The sequence below is a fragment of the Uranotaenia lowii genome, chromosome 3 (assembly GCF_029784155.1).
Source record: "Uranotaenia lowii strain MFRU-FL chromosome 3, ASM2978415v1, whole genome shotgun sequence".
NCBI lineage: Eukaryota > Metazoa > Arthropoda > Insecta > Diptera > Culicidae > Uranotaenia > Uranotaenia lowii.
Window position 1 is genome coordinate 54,532,386 of NC_073693.1, and position 23,648 is coordinate 54,556,033.

Here is a 23,648-nt window from a genome sequence, read left to right on the forward strand (position 1 = left end):
AAGTCGTTTTCCTCCTGAGCCGATGTCCGGGCGTTCGAGCCCAAGAATAAACATCAAACACAGTTGTACCGGAAATCTTTCCGCCAACTGCAACGTTGATATAAAGTCGCGAATGCCATAAAGATGGTAAAACGACTATAATCGAAACAAAACAAAAATTTACGGTACATCAGACTACAATATGCAAAATACGAATATGAGTTCAAAATTATGATACAGATGGCCAATTGTAACCCCAAGTATATTCCAGGGAATAAAAATTAATAAACGTAGTAGTATTACTAACGGCTGTTTCAACCACCTGGGAGGGAAATTTCTGCTGTCGGAAAAATCTTCAAGCACAGCCCGATTTCCACCGTTCGACAACTGGGGGAGGGAAAATTGTCGAAAATATCCCACTTTTCGCCGCGATGTCATATCGGTTCGAAAAGTCGCCCCTTCGACAGGAGGATGATCCTCCATCACACGCATGCGTCCCGGTCGCGGCTATATTGGTATAGTTTTTCCGTTCTCGCCACAGAGGAAAAAAGTGCTCGTTTTCGACTGGCGGCGGCCGTGGAAAAGAAGTCTCATCGTGTCATTTTTCCTATTTGCGAGAGCATCAGCATCAAGTTTTTTCCATCGAAAAATCGCCCAACAGTTTTTCCCGTAGACGGTGGAATGGAGTGAAAATTTTGGAAAAAGGTTTTCCTGTTCCGCGGACGCTTTGGTTAAAAGTGGATTTCTAACTTTTGCGGACTAGTTATTCGCCAAATTCTGGCACTGGACTTTTCCTGAGGACTTTAATTGTGTGTGCGAAAAACGGGAGTGTAGTGCTGGACGATTTTTTCCTCCCCTTTGGAATATCTGCAGACATTTTGGTGGATCTCGAGAAAAGGGTGGAACTATATAGTGATATTATATTGATGTGTTAGGAGGACTGCGCCACCTTTTCGGTATCGAGTCATCGAGCGACGGAATGTGTTTTGTCCGGATGTAGGAAGATTGTACGGATTTACTCGGTGAAAAATCATATTGGCCGCACCACACAAAACAAAACGGCTGGTCCAAATGCAAAATTCTAGGAAAAAAGCCCTCTTCTAGTTATGCAAGTTGGTAATTATCGGGATTAATTTGTTTCATAAAGAAAAGAAAAGTCTATAGCTGTTAATTGGCGAAGGGGCTGGAACGAAGGCTCAGTCTCAGTCTCAGTCTACCCACCCAAGCGAATAGTTAGTGGCTTTGCCCTCACCCCTTTTTACCCCATCATCCCCATCCCCATGCTTGAGGAGTGACTCTTGTCTTTCATATGCCTAACCCTGTGTTGTACCACTTGTACTGCTGCTGCTGCTGGATGGAAAACTAATTTTGGATTTTCCGATCTTTTTTTTTATTTATTGCTATCCTTCATCGGCATCATTATATTGTGTGTGGTTTGCATACTCGTATGTGCTCTGTTCTGTTCCTGACCGACGACCAATACGGTGTGACAAATTTGTGATGATCTACCCCCCTCGTATTGATTGAACGGGTCAAATCTGTTGTGTCACCGCAAACACCCCTTTCGTCTGCGTCCGATCGAATTAAACATTGACTGTTGAATCATCGAATCTGCAAACGGAACGAAACAAAACGAAAAAAAAAAACAGGTGGAGTGGGATCTCAGAACGAGCAGTTGAAGATCGTTGTCGCTGATTCTCCACCACAAGCAGGAGCCGTAACAGCACCACCCCCAGCACTGCCCAGATTGTTGTCTACGACGACAGAATCGACGAACACCTCTGCTGGCAGGATTGTGGAGTAAGAAAGAAGAGTAGCACAGAAAAAAGTGCGGTGACGAGCACTAAGCTAAGCTGCGAGGACGACGACGAATACGCTACCGTAGTACAAACGGCAGAAGAGTAGAACAAGAGCGAGAGACTACCTAAGACCAAAGAGGCGCGGACGAAAAAGGTCGCCGACGACGACAGCGAGTGGAGCAGAGCAGAAGGTGCAAGACCGACGTCGACGACGACGAGGTGTGTGGAAAACTTGGACAACGTAAAACGGTGCGTATGGTATGGTTGGGAAAAAGTGTAATATGTATGTAAGGATGGGACAGGAGGGCTCGTGCTTTCCTTCTCTGTCTTTTGGGGTGTGGTGGTGGTTAATATCGTTAAAGGCTCAAAGAAGTGACTGCTGCTGCCGCTAGATATTTAAGATTGCAATGGTTTACTTCAGTCAGTCAGTAACGATTTTCGTGGAAATGAATATAGGCTCGAAAGCCGTTCTAGTGAGAAGGAAAAAAACCTCCCAAAACCCGAATCGGATGGACAACCTTAAATCAAGGAGTTATTACTTGAAAAGTACAGTGTCCAGTAGCTTCGGAATGATTTTTTTATGGCTTTTGTGCAAATCCTGTTCACTTATAAATAAAGATGCCTCATTTCATAATTGAAATAACGAATTACAATTAATGTAATTAAAATGGCCTTAGAAATTGGAACTCCGATTACGGGTCGTTATCTGCATATGAAAAGAAGTCAGAGGTTTAGAAAAAATGTACTATGAATAAACTTTCAATAAATTCGTGTCACATAGTCACGAGTTTTAGGGCTTATTTTATTATTTATGTGAGAATTTAAAATTTTAACAAATAATTGGTTGGGTTTGACCGGGCAGACCCGTGCCACCCCCAAGAGAATGTTTTGGAACAACAGAATTTGAATCTCATTTACAACACCTAAAAAGCAACTACGGAAATAAGTTTTTTGGATTAAAAACTGCTGATTGTGGTCCTAATTATCCATAAATTTTGTAGCTCGTAAGTTGTAGATTCAACTAAAGTTTTTCGAAAAAAATGTTAAATTTAATTAATTGCGGCTGTTTAATATAAATATTCATATCAAATTCATACTCTTTGTACAAAATTCTTCTTTCCACTTGTTTTTAAATACATCTCAATACTCTCTAACCTAGGGTTTCCATCCGTTCCGCTTTTTTGATGAATGTCCCGCCTTTCCGCTTTTTCCACAAAATGTCCCGCTTTTTTCCTTGGAAAACTTTTAAAAAGTTCACTGACTTACACTAGTAAAAATCAACTTCTAGCCTCTATTTCAATTCATTGGTTCACACAGAAAACTTCCAAATACGTTTTTTTCACCAAATATGCAGCATTTTTAATAATTTATATTAATAACTCTAATTATTATTATTTTTATTTAAGACACTTTACCATTCACATGGCATTCATGTCTAACATGCCGTATTTTTTATTAAATTGCCTTATTTTATACACCACCTTTTTAGACTCAATTGTCCAAAGTATACAATGATGGAAATTTTCTTGAGTTATCAAATTTTTAAAACAAATTTTAAGTATGTTTGTTATTCCACAAAGGTTTTATACGCGGTAACAAATCCGCCGTTTACATGTAAGACTTGAAATATTTTCTCCCAAATATCGTGTTAATTCGCGCGAACCGTGGAAAATAATTGTACTTATGGCAAAAAACCCTGTAAATAGAAGTCATGTAAGAAAAAACTGAGCAAAATCTATCCGCGTAACAAAACCTTAGTGTACTTCCTATGAACAACTTTGGCCTATGGTATACAAATAAGTTTGGCTAAGCAATAGATTTTTTTTCAAGAATTTTTCAAATGTCCCGCTTTTTTCGGCTGTGTCCCGCTTCGTGAAATATCCCGCTTTTTTCTGAAAGTATCTGCAAGCCTACTCTAATTGGAAGTTTGGTGGCTTGTAACTTTATTCTGGTATATCCAAATAAAAAATAATCAGGAACCCTCAATACATTTTTGAAATCTTTGATTTTTTACCATTACTTTTTTATGGACGCACCCTAAAAGCAAGGTTGCCGAAAAAAATTTTGTGTTTTTATAAAAAAATAGCTTTTCTGTGATTTTACCAAACAATTCTGTGACGGTTTTCTGTGCTGAAAAAAGCATTGATTTCATTGAAAAGCCATGAGAAATTGTGTCATTTTTACATTTTACTTCAGAAAAATTAATAATCAATAAAAAATTTATCATGACTTTCCAATACAAAATAGAAAATCCAAAATTAATGTTGACATAAAAGATGAGAATTTTCAAAAAACGTACAAAAATCTAAAAATAGGTGAAATCTGTGGATATTTTCAAAATTCTGTGTTCTGTGACATTCAAAATTCTCTGAAATTCTCTGAAATTCTCTGAAAGCCCTGTAAAAAACTTCTTAATCAGACCTTGAGTGTTAATTAGACACTCTTTAATTTAAACAGCTATAGTCTAGTAGTATCGCAGCGCTAATGTAATTACACCACTAGAATGGGTAAGAAATTTGCTTTCTGTTGAAAATAAATTTATTACGGAAATCTCGCGTTAATATACTCAAAAAACCAATGCAAAGTTAAATTTAAGTCTTAGAAAATCTGAGAAATAGCAAAAAGTTAAAAAAAAACAACTACCTTTGAAAATTCTTCAAAAATTCTGTGTTTCGTGTTTGGGAAATCTAAAAATGCAAAAATGTGCCAAATTACGCCAACTTTCCAAACTTTTTTTTAAGGTTTATCTGGCGAGACTTGAACAATTTTGATGATTCATTGATTGAAGAGTACGGTTTTTACACTACTTTTTATTTAGTTTTTTTTGCGGTCATGATTTTAAAAAATTTCAAAAAATATATCCTTCTAACTTCAGCTTTCTCGGACACTATGTGTATTTTTTTAGCATTCCGTAGCTGATCTACAGTATTTTTTCCGAAGATAGTTTATTCGGATTTTTTCTTAGACTTTGAATAACGGAAAACTGAAATTTTGTAGCTGAATATTCTCTGGAAAACATACATATTTGAGTTACATTACGAGGTTTCCAAAACTAAAATTTTGTAAAAATAGGTTGGGAACCAAGAAAGTTATATTGGTTGTAGTCAGGAGTGTCAAATTGACACTCCAGGGACTGTAAGTTTCAGATAGGAAATAACTTACATACTTACATACACTATTTTCTTTTATATTATCACTGCTTTGAAAAATTCGCATAAAAAACCTAAAACGGAAACCTTTTTTATGGTTGAGACCATGCTGAAAAAAAACGAGGGAAATTAAAGAAATGAAATTCAATGGCCACCCTGGGTTCAAGGAAACCTCGAATCTGGCAATTGCGGAGATATTTTGGGGAGGTTAAGAGTATTCTCTCAATTGGTCTTGAAATGCAATATTCACATTATTGCTTCTAAGTCTAGCATGTGAAGGATTCATTTTTAAAACATGAGATTCTCCACCAATCAAATATTTAATTCAAAGATTATATCGTTTATTCAGGAGCTTAATTGAGAACCAAAATTTAAAAAAATGGGTTCGCATCTCATTTTTTTAAACTGGATCTGTATTTCTACAGTGAGCGAAAAAGAATAGCACCACTATGTGTTTTGCTTGTTAAAATATGAATGATTGAAAATTACGAAAATTTTCTTCCACAGTTTGTTTTGAATTGCTTAACTGATAAATCAAGCATAAGTTTATTTTTTTTGGACGTAGCAATTGGCGTTGAGGACCAAAAATGTGAAAAAGGGTGCGAAATAAGAATAGCACCACTTGAGTTTTTCAACAAAAACAAGATTATTTTAAAAAATTTACTGTGTAAAAGTGAATAATAATACTTCTACGAATTATTTGAATAGATAAATGCATTTTAAGGAGATTTCCAGAATTCCAAAGGTTTTCAATGGTATTAAAAGGGGGTTTTAAGAGATGCTCTTCTAGCGTTAAGGAATTTGATATTTGAGCTGTAATTCTTTTCCAAACTACTTACTTCCTTCATTAAAATGACGTGAAATGATGAAACAATCATTAGGGATTAACTTTGAATCAGAAAAAAATAGGTTGGAAATAAAAAACTTTGATTTTGTTAAGGGGGGGGTAGGGTCTAACACTTTCAAAAAATCGATTTTTTTATTTTTTTATTTTATTATTGTAAAACATTTCAAGAATGTTGTGTCAAATTTTCAAGTCAATTGAAGCAAAACTGTAGAAGTTATAGGCCTTTATCCCCTCCTATCTAATACTGCAAGAATGCAAGAGCAGAAACTTCAAACGCGTTTTTCTCGAAAGCACATTTTTAAAGTCCGTGGACATCGTCATTTGAAAACTACTTATCCGATTCTTTTCAAATTTGGAACATATATTCTACATATCAAATACCAGACCCCAACGTTTTTCTTTTTTGATTTTTTTTACTTTGGGGAGATTTTAGAGGTGAAAAATGGCGGATTTTTAAGCGAAAAATCGTAGTTTTTACTTCAAACAGCCACAAAAATTTCATAAAAATATTTTTAAGTTAAACAAAAACGTTGGGGTCCAGAAAAACATCTATTAAAAATATTTTGCTCCGATTGTTTTACTTCAGATGATTCTGTGCTGAGATACAGTGTCCACCGCAAATCCTGTTTTCTAAAAGGCATCCTCGAAAATGCTCCGTCACTGGCTCATTTTTCAATATTTTTCTACGAAAAAATAACTAAATGTTCTTTTAACAATCCTTTGTATAATGCAAAAAATTTGAATACATTTGTTTGAACGATAGCTCTAGAAAAAAATCGTGAAAATGGTGTTTTTTTATACCCGCTAGACCCTACCCCCCCCTTAAGTAAACCACACTTTTTCCAGTTTCTAGTCGTAGATGGCAGCACAATCTTGCAGTTAAAACCAAATTTGGTCTCAATATTGATTTTCCAGGTTTATTAAGGCCCATATTCATCATTTTGATGTATTTTCGCATCACAGTTTTGTGGAAGTTCACGCTGCAGAAAGCTTTTCCGGGTTTGTAAAAGAATCACCAGCACAAAAATGTTACTACCGCCAACTCCTGCTCATCTCAACTTCCGATTCAATTGCAAATAATACCAAGAATACTGCTAGCCATCTGGTCCATCAAGTTCCATCGCACAGTATAACTTTATTCTGATAATCGGTCCAAAAAATTCACTTTTAGTGACCTTTATGCAATTCTTGTTTTTTTGGATTTAGTGATCTAAGAATTTCCAAAGCATTCACAAGGTACATGTATTTATTTCTCGACCAAAATCATCCAGCACTCCTTAATTAATCCCGGATATTCGAAAATAAGCATGAATTTGGTTAATTGGCAAGATAGTGCTGCCATCTATGACTTAAAACTAGAAAAATAGTGTTTGACTATTAAAAAATATTAGTATTTTGCTTTAACATTGCTTTTTGGATTTAAACTCAGCTTTAAATTGATGTTTCATCATTTTGTATAATACTTAAGAAAGTTGATGAAGAAAAAAAGCGCAAAAATTCCTTGTCTGTAAATAACAATTTATTCAACCGATTAATATAAACAAAAATCAAATGAGAAAATTATAGTTGGTTAGAGGCCTTAAAAATATTTTATAATCTCTAAATCTACAAAATTTGTTTTGATTGAAAATGATCTAACTGCTCATAAAGCCTACCCACAAACTTTGATCTTTTCTCATGTGGTCGGGACGATTTCGTACTTTATTTCAACAGCTGAAAATTTAAGGACGAACTCAGGATAGAAAAACAGCTCAGAAAAACCTTTCACCTGTAGTTTCGAAACGGTTTTCTTCTGTGGTTTGCAGGAAGTTTTTGAAATTGACCAGTAGGCTCGAGACTATTTCCTTTCGACATTTAGGGGTACTGGGGGTAAGACGCCAACCTTAAGAAGAATCTTTTATTACTCGTAAATGAAGAATTCAATCCAATTCGACAATAGTTTTAAAAAGGGAACTGTTCTTCACCAGAAATATACAAACAGGTACACTTATACCAATTATAAACGTCTTAATCGTAGAATTTTGAAAGGCTTTCTAAAGTCTGATTTCCATTTCATAGGGGCAAAGTGCGCATATGTGTGTACCCAAACGCGCCGCTTAACGTTTAATAAGTATTTATTGATTCAAGTGCCTCCGAAAGTGTTTTCCAGGTAAAAACACTTCAATTTTACTTCACAGATGGAAAAATGTATTGCTACGCGCAGTGCTGCCACATATACTGACATTTTTGTGAATAGTTAATTAAATCTATATCAAATTTAGGAACTTTAAATATCGTTCATATTCAGACTATGTTTTCCAATTCAACATATGAATATCCTTAAAGTTGTTGTAATGAACTGCATATAAATTTAAACAAATATAAAACATGCTTAACACTAAACATACCGACACTTTGTATATACCTATTCATACCGCGAGCGGTCAAATGACGGCAAACACCGTTTTCGCTAAAACTCCCTTGTTTCTCAACCGATTTCTACCAAATTTATAGTTTTCCAAAACTGATAATTCGACTCAAATATGTTTCTCAGACAATTTTCAGCTTTAATCAATAACTTTAAAGTTATTTACAGTACAAGAAAAAATTTATGAAAAAACATGCTTCAGTAAAAAGGTTGTAAATCAGTTATTAAGTGCTCGAAAAAAATTTCACTTAGTGCCTGAGAAAGCTGAAGTTAGAAGCTATATTGCACCGCCAATGCAGTTACACCACTAGAACCGGTATGAAATTTGCTTTCTTTTGCATATAGTTTTATTGCCTAAACCTTACGTTAACGTACTCAAAATCCAGTGCAAAGCTGAGGTTAGGTGTAGGAATTGTCTTAGAAAATCCAAATTGATAAAAAGTTCGAAAAACAGCTACCTTTGAAAAGTCGTCATAACTTATGTACTTCGTATTTCAAAAATCTAAAGATGCCAAAATGTGACAAATTACGTCTACTTTTCAATTCACTTTTTCAAAATTTTCTACTGTAACAGGAACAGCTTTGGCGGTTGATTGATTGAAAAGTACGGGTTTTACACAACTTTTTTACATTTTTTGTGGCCATGATCTTAGAAAATTTTTAAAAAAAAATTCCATATATGCAACATATAGCTTCTAATTTCAGCTTTCTCAGGCACTAAGTGAAATTTTTTTCGAGCACTTAATAACTGATTTACAAATTTTTCCTGAAGCATGTTTTTTCATAATTTTTTTCTTGTACTGTAAATAACTTTAAAGTTATTGATTATAGCTGAAAATTGTCTGAGAAACATATTTGAGTCGAATTATCAGTTTGGTAAAACTATAAATTTGGTAGAAATCGGTAGAGAAATAAGGGAGTTTTAGCGAAAACGGTGTTTGCCGTCATTTGACCGCTCGCGGTATGAATAGGTATACCACATTAGACTGAGTCAATTTGGGGTCATTTTGGAATTTCTTAAACCCTGGGGTCTAAAAAGCTTCGTCTTGGTCCAAAACTCATCCATGGTTTTTTGGAAAATTTTTAAGTAACGTTTACATGAGTAAATTTGAACTTTTAGGTTTGTATGGGAAAATTGAATATTTTGTACTGAAAAATCAACATCATTTTTGTTTCGTCTGTGGAACCGAGCCAGCTGATGGTTTTTGTGCCAATTTATAAAATTCCTAAAGGAAATTTTCCGCTGATCAACTTTTTCGAAAACCGTAACTTCGAATTCTATTAGGAAAAAAAGTTATTAACTGTTTAACAGGGGTATGTCTTTTCGCATTGATTAAAAGTAAATTCAATTGACATCACTGCTTGAGCCTCGCGAAGTGTTGCATGGAAAGTAGATACGCAATACCTCGCTAGGCACCCTGCAGGGATGTCAATTGAATTTATTGTTTATCAGTGCGAAAAGATACACCCCTGTTAAACAGCTAATAACTTTTTTACCTAATAAGATACGAAGTTACGGTCTTGGACAAAGTTGTTCAGCGGAAAATTTCCTTTAGGAATTTTATAAATTGGCACAAAAACCATCAGCTGGCTCGGTTCCTCAGACGAAACAAAAATGATGTTGATTTTTCAGTACAAAATATTCAATTTTCCCATACAAACTTAAAAGTTCAAATTTACTCATGTAAACGTTACTTAAAAATTTTGCAAAAAATCATGGATGAGTTTTGGACCAAGACGAAGCTTTTTAGACCCCAGGGTTTGAGAAATTCCAAAATGACCCCAAATCGACTCAGTCTAATACCACATACGTTATTCGAAAACCGTAACACTTAAAAAAAAATTAAAAACGCAAAAATACTTGCATTTCAAAAACAAAAATAGTCCTGTCGTTAAATTTGCGAAAAAACAATTATATAAGGCGTTATCATCGTTTAAAGTTCAAAAACCGTCATTTGACCGCCTCCGGTACGTTTAGTGTTAAAGATTAACTGACATGGTGCGTTTTGCCCTGTCTAGACATGTTTATCAAAAATAGTTCAAAATAACAGAAAAAATAATTGAATAAGGAATTTTTTTGTTGTGTGATGATTGTAAAGACCAATGTTCATAATTGGAACATATGCTAGGTTTTTTTGCTGATAGATGCCGTAATTCCTTACGAGGAACGTTGAAAAATCGCAAGAAAAGCTTCTGAAAAATTTTGTTTTCGTTTTTCGTCAAATTTACGAATTATAGAAAACTTAGAAGGTCCACAAATGTTTATAAACGCATAAAAGTGTAAATTGAACAGACTGGCATTTTCAGAAATCTTGAAAAATGTTTGTATTGTGAAATCTTGCCTCTTGCGCATTTTATACCCAGTTCCCCTACATCTAAATTTGAGCGAAATATATCCAAATTTCAAATAATTATGTTTAATTTATATAATAATGTATACGCCGGGATTACCTTAGGTATATTTTCAGTCAACTTTGTAAGACTTTTATTTGCTTGTTTTGGATCCACATTCTCTGTGTCCAACAAATAATTTAGAAATTTTCTTCTCACTTCTCTATCCATCTTTATCAATTTCAGAACTACTTTTCACCGATATGCCGAAAAATAAATTTACAAAATTAATTAACGGTGGTTAACTTATCTTAAAAATCATAATAATAGGCTTTAAAAATCAAATTAAATCAATGGTTCAAAATAATTCGGGCTTAGCCAAATTGGACCGTTGACCCTAATGATTAGCACTCATATAGTGCATTCATGCCGTGATTCAGAGATGTTAAAATCGCGAGTCTACATACTCGCACTTTGCCCTTCTTTGCAGAACGATTTTATTTCGTTAAACTCAATCTGCAATGATGCTATCTAAAGTTCAACTCGGAAAGCATCAGGAAGTAAGCTTCGGGTAAACTCGGCAGGAGTAAACAGCAATCGGGGGAGAAACATCAGCGAAGCAAACGAACAGTTCAGCGAATTAAAGAAAAAATCGTTTTCGTTCGGCAGCCGAACACATCAATCGGACAACGCATGGGGGCGTGGCTAAAAGTGATAGATACAAGGGAACGGGAAACGAGCGAGAGAAGGGTGCGAGGAATGTTAACTCGGTCCGTCGGGCAACGATCGCTCGTGAGCATTCGTGTACGGTAAGCTTCGTTCTGTTGTTTCATTGGTGTGATTTTATTCCTGCGAGGAGGGGAAAACATCAACTCGGAACTGTTCTCTTCGTTTTGTGTGCAATCACGTCATGATTGGAACGAAGATAAAATCAATCTGCACACAACAAGTTAAACTCGGAAAAAATCAGCCGAATGATTCTTTCCGAGGCGAGTTTAAACACCGCTGGCCGTGATAACGAAATATCAACACGGCTAGCGCATCGATGGAACCATTGCGCGCAATAAGGAAGCTTTCTGGAGCTTAACGTACGCCATATTTTGCCCGTCCGGAGTATACGTGTTCACCACATGTAGACTTCGGGCAAAGATAGTAGATATAAAGATTCCCAACTCTTCCCATTTTTCGAACAAATTCCAACAGACATTTCTTTTTACAAACATCAGCACCATCTCCTGACGGAAAAGGTCAACATTTCTCACTAATTGTGTTTAATGATCGTTGCGTGTATGAAAAATGACGTTTAACTCAAGATTCACTCTGATGTTTTTTAAATCAATTTAAAAATAAACTAAGCAGATACACTTTGAAATAATTCGATTCAGTTTTGAAGAAAATTATGCAACAGTCTCATAAAATTGAGTAACTCGCATTCATACTTCTCTATTGAAATAAAAAACGTAAATTTAATTAGTAAATATAATGTTAGAAACATTTAAGTTTACAAAGTTATTAAGTTGATAATTAATCTCAACAAAGATAAAAATCTTATGTGATCTTATACCTACACAGCAAATTCTTTTTTGCTGGAAACCAGCAAAATTTTGCTGGTTTTTGTCCCGCTGGCTTTCCAGCAAAATTTCCAGCAATTTCATTTGCTGGAAAAAAACAGCAAACGTTAATGCTGGTTTCCAGCAATTCAAATTGCTGGAAAATCAGCAATCCAGATTGCTGGAAACCAGCTATTTCTTTCAGCACAACCGGCAGTATTTAGTATGAAATTTATATTTCAATTCAAAATTAAAGTATAATATTGGCTGTGCATATAATAAGCAATAAAAACAATTATTTTCTCCCATTTTCAATAAGGAATTAATTTATTTTCCAAAAAAATCTTTTTATTCCACAACTTTCTAACACCGGCTCTGGCGTGGCCGCTTTGTGCCAAAATGTTGATCATCCGCCACCTGTAAAAAAAGTTTTGATTAGTATCTTCTATGGAATATCTACCTGTACAATAAAAACTTACCCTTGACTTGATGCCTGGTTACTAGAATATAGAGGAAAATAAAATAATTATATTAATTTAACCTTAATTCGTAAAATAGAATCTCACCTTACTTCAGCGTACGAAACAAAAACGAACTCCAAATTGACAACTCGATTGCTGATTTTACAGCAAACTGGATCAATTGCTGGAAAGTCCAGCAATTTGAAAACCGATTGCTTATTTTTCAGCAAAAATGACAAGCACATAACCGAATGCTGAACAATCCAGCAATTTGAAAAACGATTGCTGGTTTCCAGCGAAAATTCGGATTGCTGAACATTACCAGCAATTTTTTTTGCTGGAAATCGAGGCAAAAATTTACAGTGTATATGGCGAATCATAATTTGAGAATAACTATTCGAGAAATATACAAAATCATTATTCCTTCGTGGAAAAGCTTTTCGTCATAAACTCCATTAATTTTTTTCATAGCAATTCAACACGCTAAACAAAATTATGAACTAAATTTAGCTTTAAACATTAAGGATCGCAACGAAATCAGTAAGAGGAAGTCTGTAACTCAAAGCGCGATTTGATAGAAACCACTGAACAAAAACTACAAATTTTGTATCCTTAGTTACTTCAAGTGCCGTATTAATTATGAAGAAGATTAGTTCATTGTTCATTAGGGAAACATTGATTTTTTTCTTAAAACTCAACAGGCAAAAAATGAAATACGAGATAAACATTTGGTTCGCAATATGTTAACTTTGACTTCACAGAATAAAACTTTGTTTTGATATGTCTCACAAATTTCACAATTCACAGTTATGAAATAATGCGCACCCTCATTTTTGACACAACACATTTTTGAGTGCCAAAATGAGTTTTTGTTAACATGGCATATGATGGCTGTGCTTGAAAACTCTCAGTTTAGTACATGTTTTCCATCGTGTGGTAAAACTGGAATACATGAGTTTTCTCTGCTAACAGTGTTCGCTGTGTTTTAGTTGCATTTCTGCCGTCATATTTGATGGTGGCGCTTATTATTTTTGTCTCCCGGTTTCCGTAAGAGTCGGGAATCTTTTTATTAATCATTTTTGCTTCGGGCCAACCAGATTTCATTGTATAGGTTAAGGTAGTGCCACCTCTATCCCGGTACTACTTCTCCTAAATAATGAAATGTTGCAGGGTAAAGTATGGTGTACGTTAATAAGTTTCCTCGCAAAAATGCTCTTTCGCTCTTTTCAACATCTGTAAATTTTCTTCTCACTTCTCTATCCATCTTCATCAATTTCAGAACTACTTTTCACCGATATGCCGAAAAATAAATTTACAACATTTTCTGAAAACTTTTCAAAAATTGCTTATGAGTTTATAAAAAAGAATTAAACATTTAAAACGCAAAATGAACATGAGACCGCCCCAAGGTTTGAATGGAAAATTTTTAATTCATAGATTTTTAAACCAGCCAATAAATCCCTTTAATTTTTGAAAGCGATTCATTCAATCCAGATTAAGCACAGCAAGCTTTAATATTGCAAGGGAGAACAAAATTTTTTTCATTCGAAATAAGCAGAGATGTAATGAAAGTGCAAAAATATTTAACTTTAAGCGATAATTGTTTATTTGTTTCTGTACTAAATCTCATTTCAATAAACCATGTACAAAATTTGGCTCCATGAAAAATACACAATGTTGTACAAAAATAAAATTTCAAAATGTTTTGTAACTTTTGAGGGGTTTTTGACTGGCTTTCAAAAGTAATTAACCACACAGCAAAAATTATTTCCTGTAAAATTACGCAAATGTCCTGTAACAAAAAGGAGCAGGACATTTACCGTGATATTACAGGTCAAAAACATGATTACGTGAAATTTAAGTTTTGGTGTACAACTTTTTTACAAGACGCTTGCTGTAATAATAAATGAATCTCCGTTAACTTTCAAGGAAAACAATTTGAAATTACAGGTTTTGGTAATTACAGGTGATTTATTTTAAAGGTTGCGGTTTTCAGTGACACGTAATAAACAAACAAATTTTCTGTGCATAGGATGGAAAAAATAATAACTGCGTTTGTTTGTTAATACAAACGTGGCTAAAAATGTGAGAAAATTTAGATTTTTCTTTTATTTCTGTCTATTGATGTTAAACAAAAAACAATATAAAATTTTATATACTTCCTTAGCGGTGTTTCTTTATTTTAAAATAATTTGCGAAGTTGTGAAGTTGTAATTGTTACTGGATAGTCAAAGTTTATCAGAATTCAGAAATAGAATTCAATTTACGACTAGTTTAAGTTTCTGTAAAAATATAATTTCGCTAGGCTTTCTAAACTCCACAAATAGAAAATGAGAGTTCGCTTGAAACTCTCAACGCTTCCACAACGGTAGAAATCACTTTCAATTCCAATGAGTGGTATAAAGTTAGCAAAAGACAAGCGGAAAACATTGCAGAGTATACGATAAAAAGTGTCTTTAATGGGCAAAATGAAACTGTATAATTTTAAAAAGTGAAATTACAATTGCTTTTTTTTTTCAAAATAATATTATGTGACAGCAAGGAGATTTCTTATACTTTTTTTCGATTTTTTTTGGTGTAGGTTAAGGAAACATATTTTTTAAATGGTTGAAAAAAAAATCAATTCTGAGAATATTGTAATTTCGGGTAAAGCTTCGCGGGCCACAAAAAGTCAGTCGCGGGCCATGGTTTGGCTACCAATGCGCTAGATATAACAACAATACCGTTGGTTGATCATACGCAAAAATGAAGTTCTGAAGTTTTATTGCAAATTAATTCACCTAATACAAAAAAGAAGTTTAAAATTAATGTTATGCACTCCGATATATTTGAATATAAGTTCAAGTACTTTTTTATTTTTATAAAAAATATGTTTTCATGTGTTGCACTAATCAAATATGGTTTTACTGAAAGTTTATGTAGCGAAAGAATTCCTAATGAAACAACTTGAACTTAAACAGTTTAACACGCCTTTCTCTGTGTGTTTGTGTGTATACATTAAAGACCACTGATAAAATTGATTTCTTGCTCCCATATGATATTTCGCTACCTTTTGGGTCACCAAGAATCAGTGTTAAATTTTAGATTATTTTGTTGACTCCTGAATTAGAGCAACGCGCTTCAATTCTTTATGGAAATTTGAGTGGAGAAGAAATTTGGCATATTAAATCATCCAGGAAATTCCAATAAGCTGGAAATGAAGTTTGTCTTTTGGTTTTGCCTATTCTTAAGCTTAATTTTTTTTAAAGTTATAACCATATCAAAATAAAAAAAACGAATCTATTGAGAAGTATTTAACAATGCAGATTTTGCTTGCTACCTCTCAAATACGCTAAAATTAAAATGAAAAATATTTTGATTTTTTTTGTATAACATAGAATACATTTTTCGTGGTTTGGTGTTTTTTGAATGAAATTTTGGCTCGAACTCATGGACATCGGCTTAGGAGGCAACTGACTTGCCAATTTTGTTTTTTTTTTTGGTGAAACTCCGTCAAAAATCAATACACCTTCATCAAATATACAATTTTGGATACAGCATTCTTTAACGTTTCCAAAAATGCATAATTTAGAAGGGCTGCAGCAAAAATTTAGAAGAAAGTGCTTTAAAACATATTTCAAATAAAACCACATTGGGTTTTTGGAAAAGCGTGACGTGAAGATAAAACTCTGCGCAGATGCATTTCAGGACCGATTATCAAGTAATGATACTTCTTGGAAAGCTCTCACCATGATCTTGATGATCGCTAAGGTTGGCAGATTTCAAAATTAATTGTGAGTTAAGAGCAAACCAAACAATAAAACCTTATTTCGTGACGTGATCAGCAACTTTCCCGGCACCCGGGTCGTAAATTTTTGTACATTAATGGGAAACATTTTTGTGCATTAAATAAACTTCAAAACTGTATAGAGTATTTTTTTCGAAAGTTTCGACTTTCAGGACTCAGGGATGAGTTCGAAGTAGGCCTTGGTTCAAATAGCAGCTATTTTTTTTCTCCTGCCAAAATTCCTGAAATTTTGTTCATGATTTGTGATAAAATAAAAAAAGTTAAATGATCCTGTAAAGTGCACATTAGGAGAAACCTGCCATCCATCAGTTTTAAAAACGATCCAAATATGTGAAAATCGAAGGAGAAAGCCGAAAAGGATGTTTTCGTACTTCCGATGGATACCGCTAGATTTAGAAAATATATCAAAAGTTAAAAGCTGCGGAAAATCAATCAGGAGCTAAGTATCTTTAAATCTTTTTAAACTTTGATGTTTGTCGGTTGATAAACAGTTCGTTTCTTGTTCCGTTACGTTTCGGGCACATGACATTCTTTCTAAAATGCTGCTCTAAAATGTTACCTTATATTTTTTACGTCTGACGATTAGTGAAAATAGGTGAATGAGAATGTTATTTGAAAATGGACTAGCTATTTCACTACACCCATAGAAGAGGTTGCAGAAATCCAATGCCTTTTTAGCAAATCTCTGTGCCGATAATGCTCTGAAATGTGCACTGTACCGAAGACGGTATGTTTGAAAAACCGTAACTGGCATAAGGACTCGGCTTCCAACCAAAATTATTCATGACCACTACATTCAAGCGAAACAAGAAAAACATTTTATGGGATTTCGTTCCTATTGGATAATCCATCCCAGAAACAAGAAAATAAAAATAATAACCACAGCGCCGTAGGGAGATTCGAACTCAAATCACCAATTACATCGTCTTGCCAGACCGACATCTTAACCAGTGTACTATTCGAGCTTCAGGCTTTCTGCCACCGATCAATCACAAAAAAATAACGCACGACGGAGGCTTCCCGGCGTTTGGCCTCCTTTCAAGGTATTCCTTTGTTTAGAATGGAAAGGGGAAGGGGAACGGGAAACGGGAAACCCATTGAATGAGAACTGTGCTTTGCTTACTGCCTGCTATTACATACACACGCTACATATACACAGCTGCTAAAGCCGGGCAGCTTGGCCGATAATTGTTTGCCTGTGAATTGAAGGAATGTTTTTGTTAGCTTCGTTCAATCGTTAGTAAAAATCGGTTTCAACTGGTTTCTGTTAACTGATAGATGTTCAACGAGCCAATGTTTTGGTCGAAACTAGTCAGGTCGTTGTTCAATGGAGCAAGTTGAAACTAGTCGAAACCAATCCAGCTCGGCAGCAGGATTAGTTTCGACTTGGTAGAAGTCGGTCGAAGTCAATTGGAAAGAGACAGGTGATCAACTATCAATCCATTTCTACTTGTTTCGACCCGTTTCTACTAGAGTTGATTGAACAGACATGTTGTTGATTTTGCTACATACACAAGCACAGCTCAGCCGTTGTTGTTTGCCGGTAGATTGAATTGAAGCAATGTTTTTTTTGTTGCTTTTACTACATACACACGCACAGCTTGGCCGTGGTTGTTTGCCGGCGGATTGAATTGAAGGAATATGTTTGTTGTTGCTTTTGCTACACACGCACAGTGCTCGGTTCGCTGGCTGCCTGGTGTTGGCCGGTATTTATTTCTATCCTTCTTCGTCTTGTGATGCGATTGGGAGGGACGTGAATTCATTTTTATTTTGTTTCTTTCAGACAAACGCAATTCGGTTAACTTGGGAGGTTAATGCCGGTGGGAGCAAATCGAATCAGCACCGGTCGCGTTATCTTCTTGTACCGATGATGCTATGTAATTGACTACACGCCATTGGCACAGAGGCTGAATTTTGGGTGTAAGTGGTGGGTGAAAAATATAAAAAGTTTATTAATTTTCCAACTTTTCTTTGCGGTTACTGATTTTTTTTTGTAAGAATTCGTATATATATTTGAAAAGATTTGGACCGTTTAATTTAAGAACCAAGCTTGTTAAGTTGATGATAGTTGAGTAATTTTGTTTTTAAAGAATTAAACGGCAATTTAAATTAAATAAACAAATAAACTAACAAATTTGTTTCAGTTCTCAAAATATATTAAAACATTTTTTATGGCAACATTCAAAACGCATATTCCTAATCATCATTTGAAGTCGGGTAGAAAATGATCTTTGAAAAGAGTTCTTTGACTCCTCTGATTGATAAATTTGTGATATAATTGAAAGCTTTAGTTTTCCAGTAAGCCTTAAAACAGTTTTAAAATGACATTAGTTTTAAAAATTCATTTGAATTGAAGAGTTTCAATGCGAAATCATAAGAGCTTAGTAGAATAGGATTTTAACCCAGATTGCATAACACTAGTCAAAAGTGTTTCCTGATCATATCCTTTTACCCAATCCACACAAAAATTGTTTTGCTACGATGCAGAGGTGACCTCGGTCCTAAAGCGTGAATTATTATTCTTTCAATAGTTTTTCCCTTCTATTTTCCTTCTATCCATTGACTACTAGGACGTGGCCGGCGCCGTTATTGATGTGTAAAGAGAGAGCATAAGTTTTGTTCATTGTGAATGTGCTGTCAATCCCAGATACCATTCTTTTGACCTATGGACAACATTATTGGCCTCGGTCAATCAAGGAGTACCAACCATTGGCGATGTGCAATTCGTTCTACTGAGCCACGCTTGCGATTATGGAATTTGAAATGCGCGTGTTTTAATATCGATAAAAAAAAATTAAAAGGTTGACTAAGCTTATTAGGAACTATTGATTTAGAATATTTTTCATGTTGCATTTCAAGATCAATGATGAAAGGTGAATGTGAGTAGTCAATCAAGCTAAGCTAAGCTAAGCTAAGTTTCTCTTTTCAGATGGATTTTGTTTTCGTCGTTTTATAAATGCTTTGAGGAAACCTGTTGAAAGAAAATGAAGTTTTGTACAAAATTTTTTTGTACAATCTTATCATATCATGTTGATTATTTTCTGATTCTTGGCCAGCATGTTTCAAACTGTTTTCGATTGGCGCGAAATTATCCCTTTTAAATCGTCATAATATTATAAGGTTTAATATGGTAATTGAAATGTCATACTCAGACGCAGTGTTCTTAACATTTTAGGTAGTTTTATAAAATGTGTACAACTCTTTAAAATACAAACTCAAACACTATTTCACATTTTAGGCATCCGAGGAACGACCTTGCGTACTGCTAGCTGGTGAAGCCGAAATCGAAGAACAACTTGTATGCCGCATGGGTATTACCAGATCACACGATTAGAGTAGAAAAAATCGCATCTCCTGGCTGGATACATCGTCAGGATTCAACATCCGAACAAAAACATAACACGTGTTCATTCTATAGTTTAAAAGTTCACCAGTAACCTGTAAGTAGCGCTAAGCTTAACAAATCGTAAATTCTATATTAGTTAAAGAAAATCCACTGCAAAGTTGCAACATGAATGAGCTAGAGGCCCTTAGACAGGAAGCGGAATCGCTGAAGAATGCAATCCGCGACGCTCGGAAGGCAGCCTGCGATACGTCACTGGTCCAGGCCACCAACAACCTAGAACCGATCGGCAGGATACAGATGCGAACCAGGCGTACGTTGCGAGGTCATTTAGCAAAGATCTATGCCATGCACTGGGGTAGTGATTCTAGGAATCTGGTTTCCGCATCCCAGGATGGAAAGCTGATCGTGTGGGATTCTCACACGACCAACAAGGTCCATGCGATTCCTTTGCGCTCATCGTGGGTCATGACCTGTGCTTATGCTCCGTCGGGTAATTTCGTAGCGTGCGGTGGGTTGGACAATATTTGTTCGATCTACAATCTAAAGACACGGGAGGGCAACGTTCGGGTATCGCGGGAGCTTCCGGGCCACACCGGGTACCTTTCGTGCTGCCGCTTCCTAGACGATAATCAAATTGTGACGAGTTCCGGCGATATGTCCTGCGGGTTGTGGGACATCGAAACCGGTCAGCAGTGTACATCGTTCCTGGGACACACCGGAGACGTTATGGCACTGTCCGTTTCACCGCAATTCCGAGTGTTCGTATCTGGAGCGTGCGATGCCTCGGCCAAGCTCTGGGACATTCGGGAGGGTCAGTGTAAGCAAACGTTTCCGGGTCACGAGAGCGATATAAACGCCGTCACATTCTTCCCGAATGGGCACGCGTTTGCGACCGGTTCCGATGATGCGACCTGCAGACTGTTCGACATCCGGGCAGATCAGGAACTGGCCATGTACTCGCACGATAACATTATCTGCGGCATCACGTCGGTTGCGTTTTCCAAATCCGGCCGCCTACTATTGGCCGGGTATGACGATTTCAACTGCAACGTCTGGGACACCCTGAAAGCGGAACGTGCCGGCATCCTAGCAGGCCACGACAACCGCGTTTCCTGTTTAGGGGTAACGGAAAATGGCATGGCCGTTGCCACCGGGTCGTGGGATTCCTTCCTCCGGGTGTGGAACTAAGCGTGGTAGTCTTTTTTTAAATAATTAACTTTTAATATTATGATATAAACAATTATATAACTTTTTTATATAAAAAAGAGCAAATCAGCGCCACAAGAATGGAAACATAAACACATACTGTCGGAAGTAATCTATGTAGAAGAAATGTAACAGCTAACAAATTAAAGGGAATTCAAAATTTTAACATGTAAAATAACGAAAAAAAAAATACAAACATATTTTCTTCTTATTCGTTGTCTTAAGGAATGTAGTTCTCAGTTATAGACACTAAAAAAACATAATTAAAAAAAAAAAAGTGAAAAAACAATGCTTCTACAATCTAAACGGCAGTTCATGGAGAAACAAACAAAAAATAAGGATAAGGTGTGAACACGTGGAAAAGGCGTCAAGCTTGCCAGTTCGTTCAAATAATCTAACAATAGTACTTATACGTGTATTTTCTTATTCTGTAATTTTCTTCTAAATAATTAAGAACTGCAGCATTTTTTCGGTTTTTGAAACCAAGCTTGCACAAAAGAGAAAAGTGAACAAAAACGTACAATTATTTATTCACACAAAATACACAAACACACACACAAACGCGATATTTTTTTCCCTTGTAACGAAAATCGTATAAGTATACATTTCACACATTTTGCTTAAAGTAATTCAACATGGCGGAAGAAAAAAAATTACCAAGCTATGGAGAAGCCAGTGTAGCCAATTAGAGAATGTCCATGTATCATATATCATATTGAAACAACCAACCAAACAAAAAAAAATCTAGTCGAATGCCTCGTAAAGTTTCGGAGTTGGATGAAATTAAGAAGAAAAAAAAAATAGCGAACAAAACTGCACTGATTCGTCGACGAAAGTAGTAGTGGATGCAAAATTAAAACTAACAAAAAAAAACAACATTTACAACCAATGAAAACCGAAAGGTCCTCATATATCACACAAAAATCTTACTTATAGGAAACCTACTCGAACAAAAAAAAGAAACAAATAAGAAAATAGGACCGTTGTTGTCGCATAATCCAGAAAACAAAAAAAAAAAAAGAAATTAAAAAACATTCAAAACGACACCAACGGAAGAAGGGAACGTTTGGAAGGCGGATGAGCGAAAAGTATTACAATACGGCAATGGCGCGGCGCGGTTACTTTTTCGTGTACTTATGTATATTGAATAAGTGTTTTGTGTATCGTATATACATTTATAGAACGTGCAGCAGACATCATAACAAAACAAACAACAGCAGCAACCATTCAGAACATGATAATAAAGAAATAGAGAAAGAAAAACCAAGAGTCGAAGGAAACGTTGAAGATTTGTTTTGGTTCTTTCATTTGTCCGCTGTGTAACACTAGAGAAAACAACCCATACAAACAAACAAAAATAGAAAGTTGCAACGTTAAACTTCATCGGAACGCAAATAATGATACGCATACCTAACCATATTAATTGCAATAGAACAAAATGGCAATATAGAATGAATCACTTTGAAAACATACCCCCAAATTTATTGTGCTTTTATCTGAATTCGTACGAAACTTTCTCGCCTTTGCTTGTGTTAGTTACAAAAGACTTAATTCATTCAAATAAAAATCACTTACAAAAAAAACCGAAGCGCCATCATTCAGTTTGACGATCAAAAGGTCATTTGTCACATCTGACCCAATGTTTTCAATCTTTTTTATTCAATAGATTGGGTTCTGTAATCCCAATTTTACATTTTGATGAAATAATTATGAGTTTTACAAGATTTTGTTTGACAGTGGTATGGATTGTTAACCAATAAATTCTTTTTTATTTAAATGTTTCTTGATTGATTTTAGTAATTGCGATATTAAAAGTGGCTTGAGGTGACCATTGAAGAAAATATTCCCAGTACCATTAATGTGGCAGGAAAAAAAAGAACTTTTCTTTTATTATAACAACAGGAACTCTATGGATTCTTAACTTTTTTGATACTGCTAAACGAAATCTTCCCGAGGCTGGACCTCTTCTAAAAATTGATCTACATACATTCTCTTTCCTATGAACAGAAAAACAAGCAACAAAACTGTGTGTAAACGTTGTACTTTTAAATGAATTCCAATGTATCCGTACTATAACTCTTACTGCATTAAATGGAATGCGCATGCGCTGAGCAAACCGTGTCTTAACGAATGCGTTATGAATTGTGTTCAAGAGATAAACTTTACAGTTCTGTTAGGCTGTGAACCTTGGCATTAACAGCTCAATGTAACTTTCCTAACCTTCACATTTTCCTGGTATTCTTCACTACTCTCAGGAGTAATCCATAAAAAGCTGAAAACTTTTATTTCAAATCCTATCGATCGAACCGAACAAAAGTTTATGCCTGTTTTAGTACACACACTAGCAAGAAAAAAAAAGTTTGTTACAAGCCATCGCAAATATGTATTTCTATAGCCATAACGAATTGCGACTCAATTCTTCAACTCTACTATTGTATGAAAATGAACAAAAAAGTAAAATAAACGCATTCGCAAAAATCCGTGAAGATATCAGTAAATTAACAAAATAGTAACGATAAAAAAAGAAGTGAAATCGAGATTGTTCAAGAATCACAAAACAAAACGAAACGGCATTTAGCACCATAAAAAACGCGCAAGCAGATACTACACTCACACAAACACACACTCAGAAGATACAAAGAGATACATTCACATGATAAAACACAAACACGCATCTTTACACAACACTTAAGTGAAACAAACCTATGTAATTGAAAACAACTAACAGAAATTGAATCAAATAAAGTAATGCAAAAGTAAACCAAAAAGAAGGAGAAAAACAAATC

The 23,648-nt window shown here is 35.1% G+C and overlaps 2 protein-coding genes across 3 annotated transcripts in view; both read left to right on the plus strand.

The window, feature by feature from the left end:
- The window catches only part of LOC129752194 (proton-coupled zinc antiporter SLC30A1), a 67,928-nt gene extending 66,145 nt beyond the window's left edge, over positions 1-1,783 (plus strand). The window contains exon 8 of the mRNA XM_055747983.1: positions 1,629-1,783. Coding sequence (XP_055603958.1) covers positions 1,629-1,783 — 155 coding nt within the window. The remainder of the gene's footprint in view (positions 1-1,628) is intronic.
- Positions 497-22,445, plus strand: LOC129751738 (guanine nucleotide-binding protein subunit beta-1). 2 transcript variants are annotated; one of them, XM_055747412.1, is made up of 3 exons: positions 497-1,091; positions 1,629-2,027; positions 19,549-22,445. In XM_055747412.1, exon 3 carries the CDS (start codon positions 19,822-19,824, stop codon positions 20,842-20,844), a length of 1,023 nt encoding a protein of 340 aa, XP_055603387.1. In that variant the 5' UTR covers positions 497-1,091; positions 1,629-2,027; positions 19,549-19,821; the 3' UTR covers positions 20,845-22,445. The 2 variants fall into 2 exon arrangements, with proteins under 2 accessions (XP_055603387.1, XP_055603386.1); XM_055747411.1 differs by having other exon boundaries at positions 498-1,095.
- The last annotated feature ends 1,203 nt before the right edge of the window (positions 22,446-23,648 follow it).